Source organism: Gobio gobio (assembly GCF_949357685.1).
Source record: "Gobio gobio genome assembly, chromosome: 23".
In the NCBI taxonomy this organism is placed as follows: Eukaryota; Metazoa; Chordata; class Actinopteri; order Cypriniformes; family Gobionidae; genus Gobio; species Gobio gobio.
The window spans coordinates 41,194,440-41,218,469 of record NC_137119.1 but is presented as its reverse complement, the minus strand read 5'-3'; the positions used below and the strand labels follow the sequence as shown (position 1 = coordinate 41,218,469).

At 38.6% G+C, this 24,030-nt stretch overlaps 1 protein-coding gene across 1 annotated transcript; it reads right to left on the bottom strand.

Moving 5' to 3' along the window:
• LOC307120019 (receptor-type tyrosine-protein phosphatase H) lies at positions 1-23,969 on the bottom strand (the record flags this gene model as incomplete). Its single annotated transcript, XM_079806846.1, has 11 exons — positions 1-1,015; positions 1,121-1,209; positions 3,338-3,429; positions 3,588-3,857; positions 3,946-4,206; positions 6,621-6,908; positions 7,215-7,478; positions 11,203-11,457; positions 20,559-21,251; positions 23,624-23,724; positions 23,809-23,969. 10 exons carry the CDS (start codon positions 23,967-23,969, stop codon positions 1,126-1,128), a joined length of 2,469 nt encoding a protein of 822 aa, XP_079662972.1. The 3' UTR covers positions 1-1,015; positions 1,121-1,125.
• Positions 23,970-24,030: the final 61 nt, after the last annotated feature.

Genomic DNA, 24,030 nt, shown 5'->3' with positions numbered 1-24,030 from the left:
CCATGTTTAATAATAGCTTTATTTGTAATGAAAACAATCCCCCACAAAAAAAATCAAAAATAGTTATATGTATAGTAATAGTAATAATCCATCATGAAAATTAAAACTGCAAGTCACATGCAGCTGGCAAAATGTGTAAATGTTATACAAAAATGATTTATATAGCTCCCTCAACTATAGCAAATATCATTCACTGTATATCTGCATTTTGAGAATACAGGTCAAAAGCCTACAAACTAATGAGAATCTGAACCCAAACTCTTTAAAGAAGCTTAAGACAAGCACTTCACCATCAAACACCCTTACACCAATACACACCCTTACACCAATGCACACCCTTAAACCAATACACACCCTTACACCAATACACACCCTTAAACCAATACACACATATAAACACATGGGTTTCCATGTTTTATGGGGACTTTCAATGGACATGCCATACAAACTGAATATTAAATTCCTTAACCTTAACCCTAAACAAAAACATTTTCAAAAAAACGTCTAGTATGATTTATCATGGAGACGAAAATAATGTCCCCACAAGGTCAAACATTTTAGGGACATGAGGACATTCGGTCCTTACAACATAAGGTTTACCCAGACCACACATAAAAAACCCTTCTATTCCTCCTCTGCATTTCTCCTCTTCTCTTCTTTCTTTGTCAGTGTTTCCACACATTGTACATTACGAAACATTGTGTATTATGAATATTGTTGGCTTTTTGACAAATTGTTTATGAAGTCTTGCATGCATAAATGTAGAACAAAATCTGATTTCCAAATCAGGAAAAAAAGTCTTCTACATTAAACCCCAAAATATTTCAGTATATTTGACTGGAAAAAATATGATCAGTTGTGTAATCAAATATGCAACTTAAATTATATTAAACTGACGTGGAGTTGAATCTCGTATAACAAATAAAAACAGATAAATTGCTTCAGTCATTAACACATGTTGCCATCCATGAGCCATTTTTTACAGTATGACCACAGCATTCAAAGGACACCGTTTCTGTGAAATGAGAGTCAGAGTTAAATATAAATCATACTCATTTGTAATCTTGTTAAGAAATATCAATGACAACTTGTGACTAGGCTGGATAGAGGTTTAACAAACCTTGTTTAAGGATTGTTCACCGGCCTCTCCACCCACTTCAGCTTCCAGTGGACCAAGTCATTAAGTTTTTCCTTAAATGTATAGTTCAGCTGAAAGACAGAATGGAAGAATGAGTTTATTGTCAAAAATGCACCTTGCACATTTAAACTAAATCTAGTAATAAAGTGAAAATTAAAAGTGCGGTTAGATCTGATCATGTTGCGTCATACGTTCTGCGCGTTTTACAGCGTTGCGCACTCTAACCAATCACACACGACTCTGTTGAGCTTAGGACTGCAATAGCCAATCAGAAGTGTTGAGATTAGTCATCGCTGAAATGCAGGAGTTGTGTTCTGTGCGCGAGCAAAACTCTGAATTCTGACTGAACTCTCTATCTGCACAGGAATACTCAACAACTGATAAACATAAACATATCTGATGATTGAGCTTTTGAGAGGGTCAAAACTTATATAAATCGGGTTATTTTGCCCCATTGAGCAATGTAGCCAATCACAAACTGATTGGCCAATCAGACGTGTTTAAGTTTAAGATTCTCCTCACCACTCAAAATGTACGTGCTGCATTAGGTAAGGTGAAGTTTATGCTATTTATATTATTTAAATTGGCTGCCATGCCAAATCACGTATACATGATGCTTGTTCAAATTATAGTGGTTTGTCAACATAACACAAAAATCATGGACATGATTCGGATAGGCCTATATTAAAAAAAGTCTTGGCTGTTTCCACTAGATGGCAGCAAATACTGAAAAAAAATATTTGCATGCAAGATTTATTCAAATGGATCTGAAGGGAGGAATATTACCTTTTTTATGTAATTTCCGCCTACCTAAATCTCTCCAATATACAAGTCTCCCCATATACAGTGGTATAAATGTAATATCCCAGCGTCATTGAATTATTTTTACCAGTGTTTGCTAAGATATGCTGGAAACAGCCCAAACTGTCTGCAGGGTGCTAGAGCACACAGGGCCTGAGTTACACACTTTCAAAAGTGAATTAATAACCACAAAATCAAAAAGTGCCTCTTTTTTGGGGTGGTTATTACAGCTCAGACAACATATACTTAAAGGGTTAGTTCACCCAAAAATGAAAATTCTGTCATTAATTACTCACCCTCATGTCGTTCGAGACCCGCAAGACCTCTGTTCATATTCGGAACACAAATGAAGATATTTTTGTTGAAAGCTGATGGCTGATGGCTCTTCCGCGTGTGCCTCCACGACGCATGCGCGAGAATATGACGTAGCGCCGGGGTTCGGGAATCCATGAAATACACACTTAAGCCCCATTTTGAGAACTACGCCGAGACCTAAAGCACGATCAATGTAGAATTCAACAGCTTAGATACGCGCGTCTTCCTCTGCTCGTAAACAAATCACTTCTGGGTCATCTGTCCGAACGCCGGATCTGCGTCATATTCTCGCGCATGCGTCGTGGAGGCACACACGGAAGGCAGTAACAAGTTGGAAAAAGGTGTTATTTTGATTTTTTTTGCGCACAAAAACTATTGTCGTCGCATCGTAAGATTATTGTAGAGTCACTGTGGTGAGATGGCCTTTGTAACGATGTTTTAAGTGCCTTTTATCGGTCTTGGGAGTATAAGTGTACTGAATGCCAATGGAGGCCTATCTGAAGCCTTTCTCAGCCATCAGCTTTACACTAAAATATCTTCATTTGTGTTCCGAATATGAACGGAGGTCTTACGGGTGTCGAACGACATAAGGGTGAGTAATTAATGACAGAATTTTCATTTTTGGGTGAACTAACCCTTTAAATGTTTATCACTTTTACCAGTGTTTTATGTAACCTCAAAGGGTTTCCTGTAAAATGACACCAGTATTGTGTATTTAGAGACCACTGTATGTGTGTATGGGAAGCTTTTCAATTTGGGTCGGCCAAATCCAGGTGGAAATGGTCCCCGAGTAATTTAGTGTAAATAAGTAACTTTGTGTAAAACAAATGCCAAAGTGATGCATATCTCCAGAAAGTAGAGACTCTAAGCTTTCAAATGCTACCATATATGAGTTCCTCCACAGACATTTACAATCTAAAGTATATACTTGATGATGTCATTCCGGACCCTGTACCGGGTCCTTGGCGTTTAAGAGGTTAATCGTCATCTATTTCTTGTGAACATTCATCCCATGATGATTCTGATAATGTAAAGCTGCTTTGTCAAAACACAATCTTGATAGTCACTGAACATCTTCTTTACCTTAGAGAATAGCTCGTTCTTATTATTTGCACAATAATGTGGCGTTTCAGAGGAACACAACATCGCGAGGGTCAGTGTCCGCTTCTCAGGATCTGGAAACAAAGACAGTTTTAAACACCAAGAAATATGCAAAAACATACTCATAGCTCAAAGTGAGTGTCTCCGCAAAGCATAACAGAATAGCATAATCATGCAAAAATATGTAAACAAAGCCGAATGTTAGAAGACAAACAAAATGGTGTCTCATTACCTGTTTTTGCATCAGCACAGGCTGGTGAACTGATCAGATTGTCTGCCACAACACTGACACTAAAGTTATATTTTGTTCCTTGTCTTAAATTAAAAAAAATTTTGTTTGTCTTGTCTGTAATTTCTGTGAAATTTTCTTTCCAAAATTCAGTGACACAATCCACCCTGTACCAAATCAAGGCCCCGGCTGACTCAGCAGGACTTTCCCAGGTTACTTCTATGGTGTTTTTGTTGATTTTTGTTGTCTTTGCCGACCTAGGACTAATAGGGCCTGTGGATTGATTTGTGAGATGTTAAGTCATTTAAGCCATTGGGCAAATGGTATGAAAAATATTAATCACAATGTAATAATTACTCACGTGTGTAATCTGACTTTATAGCAGGTTCACTTGAGAGATTCCCATTAATAGTGACAACTGTAACGGTGTACATCACTCCTGCCTTCAGGCTTGTGAAATTGTGATTTGTATATCTTAAGCCATTAATCACGTTATTATCGCTTAAAGAGATATTGGGTGATACAATCATCACGTTGAATTTTTCAAATTTCCCTTTTATTGTCCAGCTGGCATAAATGTATTGACTATCGGCCTTCAGAGAGAGTTTCACAGTATTCGGACCTGCGTGAAAAAAAAAAGCAAGAATAAAACAGGCAGTCAGAGTTTAGGAAAATCTAAATCTGAGCATTCATTTGGACAACACAATACATTTCACTCCTAAAAACTTTTTCAGTTGTTTATGGAAGCTGTTTCAGCCACAGAATACTAATAATTCAGACTTTTTTGCGTTTATATTTCACAATTCAAACATTTTTTATCAGAATTGCAAGTTCAATTCTGTAAAGATACAAGTTTTTATATTGAGATAAAAAGTCCCAATTAACCTTATTTTTCAATTGAGTTTATGTTTTGCAATTATGACTTTTTTTCTCAGATGATATAAACTTAAACTTTTTCAACTTAAAATCACAAAAAATGAAGTCTGAATTGCGAGATATAAACTCAGAATTAAAAAAAAAGGTTGTGAAAAATTTCTCACATTTAAATCCACAGCTTCATTATAAAGTCTGAATTGTGAGATATAAACTCAGAATGGCAAGAAATTAAGTCTGAATTGTGACATATAAACTCAAAATTGCAAGAAATAAAGTCTGAATTGTGAGATATAAACTCACAATAAAAAAGAGGTAATTGTGAAAGATTTCTCACATTTAAATCCACAACATATAAACTTGCAATTCTGAGGGAAAAAGTCCAAATTGAAGGATATAAACTCAGAATTAAAAAAGGTTATTGCAACTTTTTATCTCAGAATTAATTTCTCAGAATTGTGAGATTTAAATTCACAACTATAAAGTCAGAATTGAGAGATATAAACTTGAAAAAAGTGAGATATAAACTCAAAATCACAAGAAATAAAGTCTGAATTGCGAGATATAAACTCAGAATTTAAAAAAAGGTAATCGTGAAATATTTCTCACATTTAAATCCACAACTCCATAATAAAGTCTGAATTGTAAGATATAAACTCAAAATTGCAAGAAATAAAGTCTGAATTGTATGATATAAACTCAAAATTGCAAGAAATAAAGTCTGAATTGTGAGATACAAACTCTAAATCCCAAGAAAAAAAATCTGAATTGCGAGATATAAGCTTTTTAAATAAAAAAAGGTAATTGTGACTTTATAACTTAGAATATAACTTTATAACTTTAGAACTTATGAATATAAACGTGAGACATTTTTAGATAAAGTCACAATTACCTTTTTTTATTTAAAAAGTTTATATCTCGCAATTCAGATTTTATTTCTTGGGATTTAGAGTTTGTATCTCACAATTCAGACTTTATTTCTTGTGATTTTGAGTTTATATCTCGCAATTCTGAGAAATTAATTCTGAGATAAAAAGTTGAAATAACCTTTTTTAATTCTGAGTTTATATCCTGCAATTCAGACTTTATAACTTGAAGTTGTGAATGTAAACATGAGAAATTTTTAGATAAAGTCACAATTACCTTTTTTTATTTAAAAAAGTTTATATCTCACAATTCAGGCTTTATTTCTTGTGATTTTGAGTTTATATCTCACAATTCAGACTATAACTCGCAGTTGAGTTTAAATCTCAATTCTGAGAAAAACATCTAAATTGTGAGATATGAGCTAAAAAGTGCAAGAAATAAAGTCAGAATTGCAGGATATAAACGTACAGTTAAAAAAGATCATTACAACCTTTTATTTGACAATTCTGACTTTATTTCTCACAATTGCAAGTTTATATCTCACAATTCAGACTTTATAACTTAGAATATAACTTAATAACTTTAGAACTTGTGAATATAAACGTGAGACATTTTTAGATAAAGAATCCTGAATATCCTGAATTGCAGGATATAAACTCAGAATTAAAAAAGGTTATTCCAACTTTTTATCTCAGAATTAATTTCTCAGAATTGCGAGATATAAACTCAGAATTAAAAAAAATATATATAATTGTGAGTTTATATCAAAATTTCTCACATTTAAATTCACAGATGCATTATAAATTCCAAATTGAAGGATATAAACTTGCAAATGCGAGAAATAAAATCAGAATTGTGAAATAAATATCTTGCAATTCAAATATCTTGTTTATATCTCACAATTTAGAGGTTTTTGTCAGAATTGAGATTTAAACTCAACTGCGAGTTATGAATTGTGAGATCTGAATTGCAGGATACAAACTTGCAATTGCAAGAAATAAAGTCAGAATTGTAAAATAAAAAGTTGCAATTACCTTGTAATTGTACGTGTATATCTCGCAATTCTGACTTTTCTCAGGGATTAAAACTCCTACTTGCAAGTTATAAAGTCCAAACTGCAACTGCAAAGAAAATTCTGAAAAAAGTTTCAATTGCCTTTTTTTATTTTTTATCCCATGGTGGAAACAAGCTTCCATAGAAGTTTGACTGTCAAACTCGCATTCAACTTTATCAAATGCGCTGAGCTTTAGAGTTTGTATGCATGATATGAAATGCCTAAAGGAGCATGAGACTCACGTGTGTATGCTGAGATCTCCACCGCTTCTCCTGGTAGGATGTCATTGTTTGTTAGTGCTGCCACACACAGGCAATACCTGGTGCCTTCTTCTTTATTCTCCTCTTTAATTAACTTGTTTTTTGTAATTTTGCATTTTTTTACAGATGTGCAACAAGCTTCAGGGCACGTTTCGCCTTCATAAATACAATAGCAGTAGCCTGTATGTTCACCACAAGGCTGGTCCCAATAGGCTGTTATGACTGTGCTGTCATTGTTTGCTGATGTTAGGTTTATGACAGATGACGGCACTGAAAAATAAATACCAATAAAACGATCAACTTACACTGCTTTGAAAGCTGTGGTCACAGGAATGCTTGTTATTTTGACAATAGCTGTTTCCATCCTGTTTTGTGTGAATTTTAGATTATCACATAAAAACTGCAAGATGTGCATAAATTAAAAAAATTAAAACCTTATGTGCTCAGTTTTTTTTAAAATCCAATTAGAAGACGCATCAACCTGGACATCTCGCATATTGCGCATATTAAAGTTACATTTGCAACTGGAAACATAGCTATTGATGTTCAGTAATATGTGAATCTTTCTGCACTTACTGGTGTAATCAGAAACGCTGCTCGCCACACCTTCAGTAGTCTTATTCACTATAGCTTTAACTGTGAAATCATACTCGTTTCCTGGAGTTAGACCTGTAATAGTGCACTGTACACTTTCACACTTTTGATTAATTTCTGAATTATTCAACAGGTTTTTGATGAGTACTGAATAGGACTCGCAGTCTCCATCTGGTTTACTCCATTTGAGGCTGACATCAACAGCCGTCACACTCACTACTGTCAGATCTTTAACAGCAGCGGGCTCTGAAAGAGGGACAGCACTCAGATCATTAGTCAACATGTAAATTAGTCATTCATTGTGTTGATTAACAACACAGTCTACTCTACAGAATGGTATTTGGATGTGTTAAAGTGCCCCATTATGCTTTTCATGACCTTTCCTGTAGTGTGTGAAAGAGCTGTTTGTGAATGTTAGTCTGCAAAGTTTCAAAGATTGTCTCCCAAAAGAAAGAAACAATTCTGAGTTGCCTGAAACAAGCTGTCAGTGATTCCAGTGTGCTCAAATCTATGTAGGTTAGTAACAAATTTGCATAATGCCTTCATTTGGCTGCTGGTGAACAATGTCTACTTTGCCCCCCCTCACAACACTAGTTGTTGCTGAGTTTGGTCCGTGTCGTTGAGAATGAGATGTCACTGAAATCCACTTTGCATGCACTTCCAAAGGATGAGGACTCGGGCTTGAATTGATACGGTAAAACTGACACAATCGTTCCTGTTCATATGACTGAGGAAGAGCTGAATTTCAGATGTGGTAATGAGCGTCGGTAGCCCAATCACAACAGACTGGGTTGTCTGACCAATCAGAGCAGAGTAGACCAATCACAACAGACTGAACCGTCTGACTAATCAGAGCAGAGTAGACCAATCACAACAGACTGGGTTGTCTGACCAATCAGAGCAGAGTAGACCAATCACAACAGACTGGCCCGTCTGACCAATCAGAGCAAAGTAGACCAATCACAACAGACTGGGCCATCTGACCAATCAGAGCAGAGGAGGCTCTCAGAAAGGAGGGGCTTGGAGACCAAAACTGTTTCAGACACTAAGAAAAGAGCTGATGCTGCAATACACAGTGGGTAGTACGTCTCGGTTACGTATGTAACCCTCGTTCCCTGAGGAGGGAACAGAGACGTAACGTCAGTGACTGACGAATGGCGGTTTCGCCTGGAAGCCTGTCATCTTCGAGATCTAGAAAACACCCAATGGCAGTGTCAATGCCATGGGCATGCAGAATTTGCATGCGTAACTCCGTCCCACCACATGGGTATATAAGGAAGTATGCTGGCAACATCGTATTATGTTTACCTGCTGAGGAGCCAAGACTGAACTCCCAACCGTTCCAGCGGTACAGCGGATGTGGCACAGGGACGTTACGTCTCCGTTCCCTCCTCAAATATCGCACGTATCCCGTCTGTAGATCTGAAAATTCAGCTTTTGTCCCCGTTATGATTGAATCACAGGACCGGATACCAGTAATTTGCCAAGAGATCTCTTTTTATTATTTTATATATCATACATAGTTGAGACATTGAAAAGTTATTGTCTCATGCCAGCTGTATGTTTCTCCATTCCTCCATTTCTCTCCCCTCTCCCTTCTTCATCCTCTCCTCGTCCCTCGTCCATCTCTCATCTCGTCTCGTCCCGTCTCGTCTGAGGCCGGACACTCAATTTGGATGTTATATACTACTTAACAGAGGATCTCACTAGGATGAGACTTCCATAGAAGGAAGAGAAACATGCGTCCTATGTTTAAAATAGAGCGTATACATCATGCTTACATCAGTTGCACAATCCACTTTCCTTATAAAGATTCAGTTGACAATACATCAGGAACAGATGCATGCTACTGTGTGCATCAGTGGAAACATGTTCTATAAGTATGCACATTCCTGTGACAGATACAGCTCATCCAAGTCTCTCCTTGGGACACAATGTTCAACACAGTCTGACTTTACATTGTACATTATACAAATAATTATGAAAAATAATAAAACATAATAATACTAAATAAAAATAACATTAAACAATAAAATTTCAATCTTCACACCCCCAAAAACCAATCGCCCAACCGATAACATGGCTGTCAACTCTAGGTTGGATTCGTGCAGTGCTGGCACAACCGAAGGTGGAGCACAGCCGAATCGTCATCCCCAAAGAACTCTAGCCCAGCTTGAGATGCAGCGATCGACATCTCGTTGCTATCTGGAGTGTGAACAAAACGAGCGGGGCGTCAACAGACGGTGTGGTGGTGGGGCGGAGTTACGCATGCAAATTCCGCATGCCCATGGCATTGGCACTGCCATTGGGCATTTTCTAGATGTCGAAGATGATAGGCTTCTAGGCGAAACCCCCATTCGTCAGTCACTGACGTTACTCGGAGTGACTGAACGAAAGGGAACAAGTATTTGATACACTGCCGATTTTGCAGGTTTGCCCACTTACAAAGCATGTAGAGGTCTGTAATTTTTATCAAAAATCCAGAAAATCACATTGTATGATTTTTAAATAATGAATTTGCATTTTATTGCATGACATAAGTATTTGATCACCTACCAACCAGTAAGAGCTCTGGCTCTCACAGACCTGTTTTTCTTTAAGAAGTCCTCCTGTTCTCCACTCATTACCTGTATTAACTGCACCTGTTTGAACTTGTTGCCTGTATAAAAGACACCTGTCCACACACTCAATCAAACAGAATCCAAACTCTCCACAATGGCCAAGACCAGAGAGCTGTGTAAGGACATCAGGGATAAAATTGTAGACCTGCACAAGACTGGGAAGTGGCTACAAGACAATAGGCAAGCAGCTTGGTGAGAAGGCAACAACTGTTGGCGCTATTATTAGAAAATGGAAGAAGTTCAAGATGACGGTCAATCTCCCTCGGTCTGGGGCACCATGCAAGATCTCACCTCGTGGGGTATCAATGATCATGAGGAAGATGAGGGATCAGCCCAGAACTACACGGCAGGACCTGGTCAACCTGGTCAAGAAACATCCTTCTTCGGGGATGCTGTTCTGCAAAGGGAACAGGACGACTGCACCGTATTGAGGGGAGGATGAATGGGGCCATGTATCGCGAGATCTTGACCAACAACCTCCTTCCCTCAGTAAGAGAATTGAATATGGGCCGTGGCTGGGTCCAGCATGACATCGACCTGAAACACACAGCCAGGGCAACTAAGGAGTGGCTCCGTAAGAAGCATCTCAAGGTCCTGGAGTGGCCTAGCCAGTCTCCAAACCTGAACCCAATAGAAAATCTTTGGAGGGAGCTGAAAGTCCGTATTGCCCAGCGACAGCCCCGAAACCTGAATGATCTGGAGAAGGTCTGTTTGGAGGAGTGGGCCAAAATCCCTGCTGCAGTGTGTGCAAACCTGGTCAAGAACTACAGGAAACGTATGATCTCTGTAATTGCAAACAAAGGTTTCTGTACCAAATATTAAGTTCTGCTTTTCTGATGTATCAAATACTTATGTCATACAATAAAATGCAAATTAATTACTTAAAAATCATACAATGTGATTTCCTGGATTTTTGTTTTAGATTTCGTCTCTCACAGTTGTAGAGTACCTATAAAAAATTACAGACTTCTACATGCTTTGTGAGTGGGAAAACCTGCAAGATGGCAGTATATCAAATACTTGTTCTCCCCACTATATTATGAGGAAATTAGTGTTTGTGACCTTCGATGCATGTAAACCTGTTGTGGGAGACTCCAAAACAAAATTAGGAAGGTTTAAAACAGCATAATAGGGACACTTTAAAAAGTACAAGTAAAATGTAAATGAATTCAGAACAAACCTGAATTCTATTAAAAAACCTGATATTTTAATAGTCATAAAATGTGCACCTTATTATTTGGCTCTCTGGAATACTTGATTATTCATTATCACAACTTAAACTCAAGGTGAAAGACCTTATTGTGCTGTACTTTGAAAACTTGTGCACATTGAAGTCCAAGTCTACTCACTGGTGTAGAAGGAGATATAGAGCGGATTGAGATCCCGGCCACACTTCACTGGAAACACCTGAACACTGTACAGATTTCCTGGTGTCAGACCCTGTATTTGTTTATACAGGACAGTCTCATTAGATGTCTGTATTTTCTGGTCCCCTGCAGTTATTTCCACTCTGTAGTGAGTAATGTTACCAGGTGGATTGCTCCAGCTCAGATGGCCATCACTTGTGGTCACATCGGAAATGTTTATTTGCCCCAAAAAGCGATCTACAGACAGATACAGTGCAACCATGTATATTGGCAGAAACTGACAAGTTAATAAAAGGTTTCAAAATGAAGATTGATGCCATCTTTATGGTTCCACAAATAACCTTTCATTGGATAGTTCTTAAAAGAAACAATTTAAATATAATAGAAATTATTTAATTTAATAACCCAATGAACCTTTTGTGCAATGCAAAGGCTTCATGGTTCTTCATGGAACCACCAATGCCAATATAGAACCTTTAATTTTGTATATGTGTGTCAGTCTGAGGTTTTAAATAGAATTATAGGGTTCTTGAACGTGCACTTTGATTGTATGGAAAGTTTGCTAGTCCGTTAAAAACAATTCCACTCGGATGTAAAAATATGGTCTTAAAACATGTAATGCCGTTTAGGAGACAGGTGGCAATGTTTCAGAGTTTCATTTGAAGGGAAGACATAAGCTCCGTTTACACCGAAATTACCCAGGACAATTTGTCCCAGGAACTCTTTTCCCCCCAGACCTGCTGCTGTCTGTGTTTCCATCGCGGTCTAAAGTACCATGAAGATTAGTCCGGTGACGTAGGACTGCACGCAACTTTCCAGAGCCCACTGGATTTCGTCCCCTGCTAATAAGCTTAACAAAGTCTGAACCTCATCGTCGCTCCATCTGTTGTATTTTTTAAACTCCATTGTTGATTCGAATAGTAAACGACTTTTACTGCACGCACTGCAAGAGACGTTTAGGTTGAAATAAAATGCTGTGTGAGCTTAACCAATCAGCATGTTAAGCGCCCAAGTCCCACCCCTGAAGTTTCCTGAACTTTGAAAAAGTACTACCTCGCGAGCAGGGCCATTTTGAGGGGAAAATCTTTACCCAGAACTTTATTTAGACCCCGGTTCCTGCGGTCGAAACCCACAGAGTACCACCCCAAAGTCCCTAGTTCCTAGGGAAAGTTCTCATAGTGGAAACGCAGCTATATATGGTCTATGCAATTACAGTCAGTCTAAAGTGTTTTGCATGTGGATATGTTGGACATAAAAGGTCTACATGTCCACATAATGCTGCGTTCACACCAATCACGAGTGTCTGAAACAAGTGATTTCAATGTTAAGTCAATGTAAAGGCGTGTTGACGTGTATCTGGAGGTCCTGCGGCGTGATGGACGCGAGTGATTTTATTTGGTGCTTTTTGTGCATTTACACGTTTGAAGCAAATTCACGTCTGGTGCCCAAGTTGAAAAATCTGAACTTTGGCGTCAATTCGCTGCATGTTAACCAATCAGGGGCCTGCTTGCTGCTGTCAAGTGGTGAAGTGACATAAGAAACCCCGCATAATTTAAACATACTACTGTTTTTGGAGTTGTGAGATCCAGTCGATCACCGGGGTGCTCAGCACTCATTAACCCTGGCGAGAGCAGCCTTACCTCGGTTAGTCCTTCTGGCATCTGCCGCTGGCTCTGATGTCTCTGTAGTGGTTAAACAAGAGATAGAGAATTCGTCTTGTGTAGATCTAACGGGCGATCTTTGGTGTCATGAATCTTTAATTTGTTGTCTGCCAAATCGTTTTGACTGAGGGCAATGAGAAGATTCATAACTTTATTCTTTAGGATATTCAAATATACATGCAGTGAAGATAATGTCGGTAGTGCGTTGCCTGGACCACATTTGTGTGGCTATTATTGTTTAATATATTTTTTAATGAAAATGAAAAGAGGCAGAGTGGTGTTTTATGACATATTTCTCCTGGAGCGCCATGAACGCGCATCTATTTCGCTTCAAACGCTCAAATTATATGTGCGTCCAATTCGCTGTGGACGCGTAAATGGATTCAAAATGTTCCAATAGTGTCCAACTAGACGCGGTAGATGCGACTTTGACGCTCTATTCGCGTTTGGTGTGAATGCCAGCAGCCATATCACCCTGTAGCCCAAGCCTGGTTTCCCACTGAAGCTAAGCAGGGTTGAGCCTGGTCAGTACCTGGATGGGAGACCAAATGGGAAAACTAGGTTGCTGCTGGTAGAGAAGTTAGTGAAACCAGCAGGGGGCGCTCACCCTGTGGTCTGTGTGGGTCCTAACACCCCAGTATAGTGATGGGGACACTATACTGTCAATAAGCATCGTCCTTCGGATGAGACATTAAACTGAGGTCCTGACTCTCTGTGGTCATTAAAAATCCTGGGATGTCCTTCGATAAAGAGTAGGGGTGTAACCCCGGCATCCTGGTCAAATTTTCCCATTGGCCTTTGTCCATCATGGCCTCCTAATAATCCCCATATACTGATTGGCTTCATCACTCTGTCTCCTCTCCACCATAAGCTGGTGTGTGGTGGGCGTTCTGGCGCAATATGGCTGCCATCTTATCATCCAGGTGGATGCTGCACATTGGTGGTGGTTGAGGAGATCTCCTCCTTCCATGTAAAGCGCTTTGAGTGTCTAGAAAAGCGCTATATAAATGTAACAAATTATTATTATTATTATTATTATTATTCATTAGGCTGGCAGTAGTGGTGTTAATATTATACAGAATCCTGTATTCAGAGGCCAATACATCCAATGAAGAGCAAACAAATCCTAATGTGGATCCTATTGCTGATTCAGAGGACAAAAACAAATCTAATGGAGATCAAAGATCGACTCCTAATGAAATAAAAGAAAGTGATGGAAATGATAGTGCATCATGTAGTGTTGTTGTAATGTTTTGTCTGAAGTTCCTTGATTTTACCACTAGATGGTGTTATTTTTACCCAGTTTATTTATCATTGATTAAACGGTTGTAATGCTCTCACCTGTGTTGAATCCCCTAATTATAAACCCTATTTAAGGCCTCACTGTCTTTTGTTCTTGTTCAGTCCTGATGTAAAGCTTTTCATCTTTAATTCAGCAAGAAAGAAAATGAAAAGAGGGAGATCTTTAAGTTCTGTAGGCAGTTATCAAATAGCAGAAATTTTGCAAACTGTTGCTTGCCTCCAGTTCGTGTTGTAAAATGGATAATCGAAGACGTTCAAACCACCGAGTTTAGCCTATCAGTGCCTCTTTTATTCATTTAACTTTGAACATTAATTTACTTGTTTTACTTTCACAAATTATTTTATTTACTATTATTTAATATTTACTTAATTTTTATTATCATGGAAAAAATGTGAACCGTTGTCCATCATTTGACAAAATAAAAGAATGACAAAATGTCACGGCGCAATATATATATTTTTTCTTTTCGTTTTAAATCATGAAGGCGAGTCAGTGGATATCAAAAAGTAAAAAGTTAAAGTAAAATCTGACGAGCTTTCGGCGCATATTCTTACAGAGATGAGATACATCTTCTTTAAAATAATATTTCTCTTGTGGCCCATATTGTGAAACAAATTAGAAGAGAAGTATAGGCCCATTTCGTGTTAAACAAGTTGTTTTTGAAATAAAGCTGCTCTTACTTTCTGATAATATTATTGCAGTGTTCTGACATATTATAGACCGATAATCATTTTAATTATAGGCCTATACCTCCTTGTTTAATTGGGCAAAATGTATGTAAATAATGAGAAGTAAGTTAATCTATCTATTCTTTTATTATGCAGAGTATCGGTTATGCATAGATGCGTTATAAAATTAGCGCAGGGGCAAATTAAATGTAATATCAATTTAATAATAAAAGTAGGCCTACCCTAATAATAATGTTCATTTATAGGCCTATAAATTGTAAATGCTAAATTCTCTTGATATCGATAGCTGATGCGTTTGATAGGCTATCTCTCTATTATAGGTTTTTTTTGCGCATATTTCACTCGTACAGTGTGAGCAGACAAGTCGCGCTCGACGAACGGACCGCACAGTGTGAGCACATACACCGTGAGCTTTGGCTTTACATCGCATGCGATTTACTCGTACAGTGTGAGTAGGTAACCTTGATGAAATCACACAGAAATTGTACAGTGTATGCCCAGCTTTAGCCAAAGGGTTGTCATTCTTGAGAGATTTTTTTTCCTGCCTTGTGTTTTGTTCTTGGATTTTATTTTTGTTACCTTTTTTTGGATTTCTGGATTTATCTTTCTGGACTGATATTTAAGAAGATCTCTTCTGTCAGGATATTTTTTTTTTGTATTACCTCTAAAGGAGAGTTGTTTGAGTTTCCCTGTAGCACATTCACCTAAAGTGCTAAATAAGAATGTTGCTATTATCCATGTGAAGTAAAGAGGCAAAAATTAAACTGTTCCTTATTCCTCTGCATTCGGGTTCAACCTCCTCCAGTGGTGGAGCGGTTTGCATCAAGGACGTACACACACACACAGACAGACAGAGAGAGAGACCCGAGTTTGATCCTTAGCTAGATCATAACAGGTGTAGGACATGAAGAAAAAAGACTTTTGACAAGACCGTAGAAACAGGGCAATGTCTTCAGAAGCATGTAAGGATAGTGAGGATGTTCAAATGAATGAAGTCGTCAATGTGGAGATTAATAAAATGTTCAGTTCTCCTGAGATGGTTGGGTAGCAAGAAATAAGTGATGATATGCTTTCGAGATAGGGTCTCAAAATATGGAGGATCTGTATTTTTTGGATGAGATTAATGACTTTTTTTTTCAACAGAATTGCGTGGTAGTCGTTATTACAAGAAATAAAGTCAGAATTGTGTGATATAAAGTTGTAATTGTGAGAAATAAAGTCAGAATTGTGAGATATAAACTTGCAATTCTGAGAAACAAGCTTCCACTGATGGCCTGAGGATGAGTAAATTAACAGCAAATTTTTATTTTTGGGTGAACTATCTCTTTAACCTCAATGGAAACTTTGCATTGCACAAAAGGTTCTGAAACTTTTAAAGTGGTTCTTTTAGGGTGCTTTCACACTTGGTTTGATTGCCTGAACCGAACCCGAGTTCGATTGCTCCCCCTTCCCCCGCTGAACTGTGTTCATATTATATTATTTGGGTCCGAACCGGGGTGCGTTTGCATAATCAAAGCAGCAGCTGTTTACCCCATTGCTTGCCTTCACGTGCTATCGGAAATTTCCTAATTCCCACTTTAGAAGTTGTGATTACGAGCTTTTTGCATTCAAGTGCTTTGTTGTCGGAATGAACTGGAATCATGGAGGACACCAGGTTATTCTTGCCTATTTATTGGGAAAATCTTATTAAAACCAACGTCATGTGTCCCATGCACTGACAAGTTACCATATAAACATTCCAGATAGTCCACTTACTGCCGATTCTGTCATTTCAGTCAAATGCAGGCTATTTTCGCTGTGTATCAAACATACAATACGCTTCAAATGATTACTCGTACATGTAAATATTCACTACATTAATGTCCAGACAAGACATTCTAGCTGTTTTGGGGAAAAAAACTAATAAACTCACACCTGCCACAGCAGTAGTTCTCCCAGTCACCGTGTTTAAAGTTTATGACACGCCCATCTCGGGAATTGGGGTAATAATCAAAATTATTTCCGAACTTCCCAGTGGTAAACACGACATCAGAGGGAGTTCGTGTGCACTTTTTACCTAGGAAACTCATATTTACGATAATTCCCATAGCACGTGAAGGCAGCATTAGTAACGACAGCTAGTGTGAAGGCAGCAAAATGCATAGACTTGGTCGGCATTACTGGGAACGCTCACAAAAACGTCATATTCGCCATATGCCATGGAGGAAAACAAGCCATTAGAATGAATGCACATAGACCTTGTTAGATGCTTTATCTTTACTCTTTGTAATGATTACGATTTATTTTTGCTTGGTGCAGTGCTGAAAAATTGCCATGTGGCGTTCTGCACCTCTAGTAAGTTAAAACCCTGATAAGTTTTATACTGCCAAATAAACAGACAGAGCCGTTCGTCAGTTCCGAAAGCCTGTGTAATACGTCCATTACAATGAAACATTTGCACTACATGATGCTGGTATTATTGTAAAGATTAAAAAAGAGATTTCATTCATTGCAATGGCAAAAGTTTGTTGAACAAAACACTAATAAAGTCTTGTCACGGGACTCAATTTATCGTTAAAGCAGTTTTTCACGATGAGTGATCACATAGCCACATAATGCGTGAGGTTATTAAAGGTGCACTATGTAAGTTTTCCGTCCGCTAGAGGTCGCCTATTCAAAACAAAGGCGTAGTTTGATGACGCCAAATTTCTGGGGACATGTGGTCTTCACCTCACAGCCGGTGGAAAAGAATTGGGATAGGACTCGGGCAGAAATCATGTTCAGGGATGTGATTATTAACGTTACTGTAGTGAAGCAGAGCAGGACCGAGTGTTGTGGAGCTGAGGAACCGCTGGAGTGATTGATAATGAGAAGAGTGGCCGGACTTTTATTATGCCACAGTCGCCGGCGGGACTTTTATTATGCCACAGTCGCCAGCGCCACTTCCGGTTTTCCGGTCATTAGTGTGAGGTAACGCAGCTCTGTTGATCATATTACACACATCTGAGTGTGTTAAATTATGTTATGACGTTACTCTGTGCGTTATCTCTGCGGCTGCTATGACACTTGTTCACACTGCAGTGAGAGTAAAGCGTTTCTGCAAAATAAAAGCAGATATGATGTCATCGACAGGCGACTCCTTCGCACGTCCCGGTTCCTTGGTTACAATAGCAATTTCTCACGATTTACAAATAGTTGGGAAACATTTGGGATATTGTAAGTACTCGACTGAACAAAATATATAACACTGGCCTAGCGGTTTTTGGATATTTTACTCAAAAAAATGTACATAGTGCACCTTTAATGTACAAAACATTCAAAAGTCTCGTTTATTTCATGATGGGAAGGGCTCGGCTCATGCTTGTGCTTCAAACTGATTATATGTCACATTATATGTACGACTCTTATACATTTTCTCGTCGAAATGCTGCTCACAAAAAATGTACACGACATAATAGTGGCTACTTCATACATCACCCAGTCTTTTGATGAAGACGGTTGCTATAAAAAAGTAAATAAAATAAAAAACGTTGCTATTGTCAGTAATTCTAATAGTATTGTGACACTGACATATCAACTCCAAATATCAATTTCATAGCACAAGACACGTTTTATGATCATATTAAAATGTTAAATATATGTAATACATACTTTTAATCCATTAAATTCAGGAACAATGAAAGAACGTCTTCATCGAGAGACTGATTTATGCAGTAGGCATGTCATACCTATATGTATTTTGATGAGAAAATGCCACCTCAGGCCATTGATTCCGTTGGGTCATTTATCAGTCACAGATACTGTACGGACAATCTGACCCAATATGGTTCAGTTTTTCTATAGGTCTTGCTCTGTTGAGCGGTAAAAGTGATTCTACGCAGGCTACACTGGGTTAACCCCATGCGTTTCCATTGTGGGGACTGTTTTCCCCCACGTCGACTCCGCCCCCACGCCCCATCCCCAGCTATGACATGACGCCGACCAAGTCTATAGCGTTGCTCAACTCACTTTCATTTTTTTGTTTTTGAACCATTGGTTTTGTTTCCAAAGCTTCAGTACGTAATGGCACTTGCGCCTATATGCCGCGAATGTACTGTGAATGCTCTAAAGATCGCTGAAGACATGCAGAAATGAAATATACAGCTCTCTGCTTGCAGTACGTCAGTCACGCTCACCAGGAAAATGAGTCACACCATTTTTATCAAATCATACTTCATCAATAGCGGTTCACTTGCGCGATTTAGTACGATTGCATTCACATCAGCAGTGAACTGTACCGGAGTTCACATGAACCGAACCCCAGACCTAGCCTGGTCCTACCAGACTCTCGTACATTTCATTTGTACAGAGAGTCTGGCCACTCTCCATTGACAAGCATTTACTCCCTTGAAGGTGGGTACTCTGTTGAAGTTTAAAACTATTGGATCTGCCCAGAGCCACTCTGGATCTGCCATAACCAATCGCTAACGTTTGGTCGTGACGTATGTCATGCGCTGTTCGCCTTTCTTTTCTCACATGGAAATCCGTAAAAATAACTGTGCAGATTGTGCACCACCTCAGTGATAAAACCTTGTGCATTCGGATTGTGATTTATTCACGTGGAGGTGAGAGTTTTGTGTTCGGGAACACGCTGCTCACGTGGTCTGTAACATACTGTAAATAAAATATCATATGCTTGGTATGATAAGAAAAAAATGCTGCTGTAAATAACGGCCCAATTCAAATGTTTACGTGCTTTTCTTCCTTTTATTTTTTGAGCAGTGATGAAATATATTGCTCTTGAAAATACTTGCCAGCATGTAAAGAAATGCAAGTCTAGAAATGCATCCAAATTACAGCGAAGCGCAGTGGTCAAAAAGGAAATAAACAATGAATTTTGAAGTGATTATATTCTTGAAAATTCTTGGATTCGGACAGCAATTAAATGACCACACGACCTTGGTGTTTGTCTAAAGCAGGAGGTCATTCGGCCGGGGATTTTTACGCGGGTGGTGGGAGATGGACGGCAATAAAATCACTGACTAGCCCCTGTAAATTATGACAATGCCTTACGACCGAACGCGAAACAATTAACTTACCGGGGCTTCAGCAACTCCTTCATCACTAACGGAACGAGCTGGAAAATCAAACTTTTCCCGGGACACAACATCATGGCCAAAAAAAACCTCAGTGCCACAACGGAATGAATGGCTTCGCTCGCATCTTTCTCCACTGCCATTACGTAACTACAACTCAAACTAGCTCACGACATCAACGTCATCGTTCTCAGACACTCCCTCTGTTTGCTGATTGGACCGGTTAAAATTTGTTCGGAGAAAACCTAAGAAAACCTCCGTCCAAGACGGAGTACTGAAGAAAAATGAAAATTGAGCGGAAGTACGTAGGAGGGCGGAGCTACCCCAGACTACAATTTTTAAGCGGACTTGGGTACGGTTCGCAGGTCTGCTTCCCCGAGTTTGGAAGACAACGCTCACATCATCCAAACGAACCAAACTCTGACGTCAATCAAACCCGGGTGCGCACCAAAACTGCTAGTGTGAAAGCACCCTGAAGAACTGTTCACTGAAACAGTGTTTTGAGGAACCAAAAATGGTTTCTCTCTGGCATTCTTTCAAAAACTCCTTCTGGGACCTTGATTTTGAAGAGTGTAAGAGCACCAACAATAGAGATAACAATATGATGTGTGCTCTAAAACAGAGGCCTTACCATCATAACAGATGAAGGGTCGACTTTCGTTGCAATTTATTTCCTTCCACATGCCAAAGCTGAGCAAGACCACACAAGCATCCTCGATGTACACTTCAGGATCTGGCTCGAGTTCGCAGTTGCAGTTGCAGGTGCTGGTTGCGGGGCTCTCGGTTGTGGTGGCATATAGGGGGGTGCTGTACGTTGTGGTCTGGGGTGTTGCATATGTGTAATTATGAACATAACTTGTAAACGCATCATATGACACATTTAGGCATCTAAGGATATCTATCATTATAGGACACGTAGCTGTGTTGTTAGTTTGAGATGAACTCCTTGTAGAGGTTGCTGTAGAGGTTTGTGATGAGGTCACTGGAGACTGTGTAGTTGGGGGACATTTAGAAATCATTTTCTTTACTTTTTGCAAAGGATGACCAGGGTACCAATTCTGATATGTAACAGGCTGATTATTGGACCATCTGTACCATGGGATGGTGCCATTGAAGATCTTGTGGAGCCCAATCCAGTAGTCCAAAGAGACGTTCTGCTGCACAATAAGATGGGCATTTCTACTGGTGACGGTCGTCAGTTCTTTGAAACAGGCCCGACAGTGGTTTCTGGCATTATCCCACGTGGTATCTTGGTGACGGAGCGGGGTCCATGTTGCATCGAGGGAAATATGAAAATACTCCTCCTCTGCCCATATGACTGAGCCTGAACATGATCAATTGATAAACAAGTTGCTGTAATGTTTGCATACACCTCAAAACTAATACTTCTCTGAACCCTCTGGTGCTCCTCATTTTGGATCACACTCAAACTCCTCCCAGTCAAAAGTGGCTGAACACCTCAAATGTGACTTTTCCCCTGCCATTTACGGTATTCTATGTAAATTATGATACAACGCTTTCCCGCCATTAGCTATGTTTCCATCCACCTATTTTAAGTGCATTGTACCCATCAAAAATCCTCTGTATTTTCATATTTGCCAATCATTCCTATGGCACTTACCAAGTTTTGACCATTTAATCATCAATCATGTCCACGATTGTGTTCATATAGCAAGTGCCACAAAAGTCACCAAGTGTCACAGTATTCTGATGACATAAAAACAAATCTATAGAGCACCAGAGGGTCAAGTGAGTTTATCTCAGTAGTTTTCAGGTCAAATATTTAGAAACTTATAAATACATAGATTGTCTCTTCAGTAAAAATGAATGTTGTCTGGCATTAGACAGTTGCAACAAAGCACATTTGAAGCAAAAACTGTTATCGGTTTACCATGTTTGCATGTTACTGTGCATTGCTCATCATTTAGGTTTGGTTATGCAAACTTTAGGTGAGCCAGGGTGTTTTTCCAGCAAGCTTTTGAGGATGTAAATGCAAATTATGAGAGTGGAATGGAACAGTTGCACAACAGTCCAACATGATTGTAAATTAATAAATGTACTTGAAATCCTACAAAAGTAACATGCTAGTGTTATATACAGTCATGGCCAAAAGTGTTGGCACCCCTGGTAAATATGATTAAAGATGGCTGTAAAAATAGATCTGAATATCTAAAAATAAAACACATTTTTGTGTTGATTTTGATGTTTGTTTTGGATCATTGTCCTGAGGGAATATTCAACCACGGCCCATTATAATATTTATAGAGAAGGCCGTCAGGTTTAGATTTTTTATCTGTTGCTATTTGCTAGAATCCATTATGCCATAGATCTGAACAAGATGTCTAGGACCTCCAGCAAAAACATAGGCCCACAACATTAAAGATCCAGCTGTATTTTTAACCGTGAACATGGGCTTTTTATCCCTGTTTGCACCAAACCCCTCTGGTGTGTTTGCTGCTAAAAAGCTCTTTTTTTAGTTTCATCTGACCACAAAACCAGGTCCCGTTTTAATTTCCAGTCGTGTCTGACAACTGAAAATGCTGAAATTTGTTTTTGGATGAGCGAGAAGGATTTTTCTTGAATCTCTCCCAAACAACATGTGGTTTTTTAAGGCTTTCTGACCCCAAGACTCGACTAATCTCTGGAATTCTCCATCTGTGATCCTTGGAGATTCTTTGGCCCCTGAAACTCTCCTCCTGACCGTGCATTAGGACAATACAGACACACGTCGTATTCCATGCAGAGTCATAACATCTTTAGTTGATTGGAACTTCTTAATTATTGTCCTGATGGTGGAAATGGGGATTTTCAATGCTTTAGCTATTTTCCTACAGCGCCTTTCTATTTTGTGAAGCTCAACAATCTTTTGCTGCACATTAGAACTATATTCTGTGGTTTTACTCATTGTGATGAATGGTTAAGGGAATTTAGCCTTTGTGTTTCCTCATATTTATACTCCTGTGAAACAAGATGTCATAGCTAGACAATTTCATGTTCCTAGTTACCCTGGTGTGCTAACATTTTTTTATATTAATGGGAATATACTTCAGAGATATTTTACTCATAAACAATTCTAGGGGTGCCAACAATTGTGGCCAACGTGTTTTGGAGAAAAACATTTATTTCGTAATGTGAGTTTCCCCCCCACTTTGAAAGGTTAGGTTTTTGCAAATTTTTTGAATGATAGATCAAAAGGATACACAATGTAGATTTATTTTTACAGCCATATTTGATCATATTTACCAGGAGTGCCAACACTTTTGGCCATGACTGTATATACACAACCAGTCAAACATTTGGAATAATTAATATATTTAAATATAATTTTGAATTTTGAAACTTCAAATATATTAAGCAGCACAACTGTTTTCAACATTGATAAAATTGATACAATTTTGTTGAGCAGCAAATCATCATATTAGAATGATTCCTGAAGGATCATGTGGCTGAAGACTGGAGTGATGATGCTGAAAATTCAGCTTTACATCAAATGAATCAATCACATTTTAAAATATATTACAATGTAAAACAGTTACTATAAATGTACTGTATTTTGTTCGAATACATTCAGCCTTGGTGAGCATTAGATAATTTTTTTAAATAAATGTTTCCAATCTTTTGACCTGTAGTGTATGTGTTTGTCCTCACAATAAACATAGGGTTAAAGTAAAAACTTCTGTCAGTTTACAGACTTACTCAGGAGAAGTGCCAGCCACAGTGCATTCATCTCACATCTGCTTCTTGATGATTCGCTGGTTGTCAATCTCAGGTCAGGATGGAAAATGTACAGCACCTTTCTGAGTAATGAAAACAGACACATCAATTAACAACCTGAAAGGAGCCAGAAAGACAAACTAGACTCTTCAGATTAAGATACTCACTCAGTCTGCAATCCTCTCCTGTCCAGTGATCGTCCTGATCTGGTTCTGAGCTCTACAGTCTGATCTTTAACAATAACATATTCACACAGTGACTTTGCATTAGAAACCACAACATTTCCATTGAGCCTGCATTTGCAAATAGCTGGACACAGCTGACACATGTGAACATGTCAGAGTTGTATTTAAGACCAGACCTCCAAGACCAAGACCAAGACCAAAGTG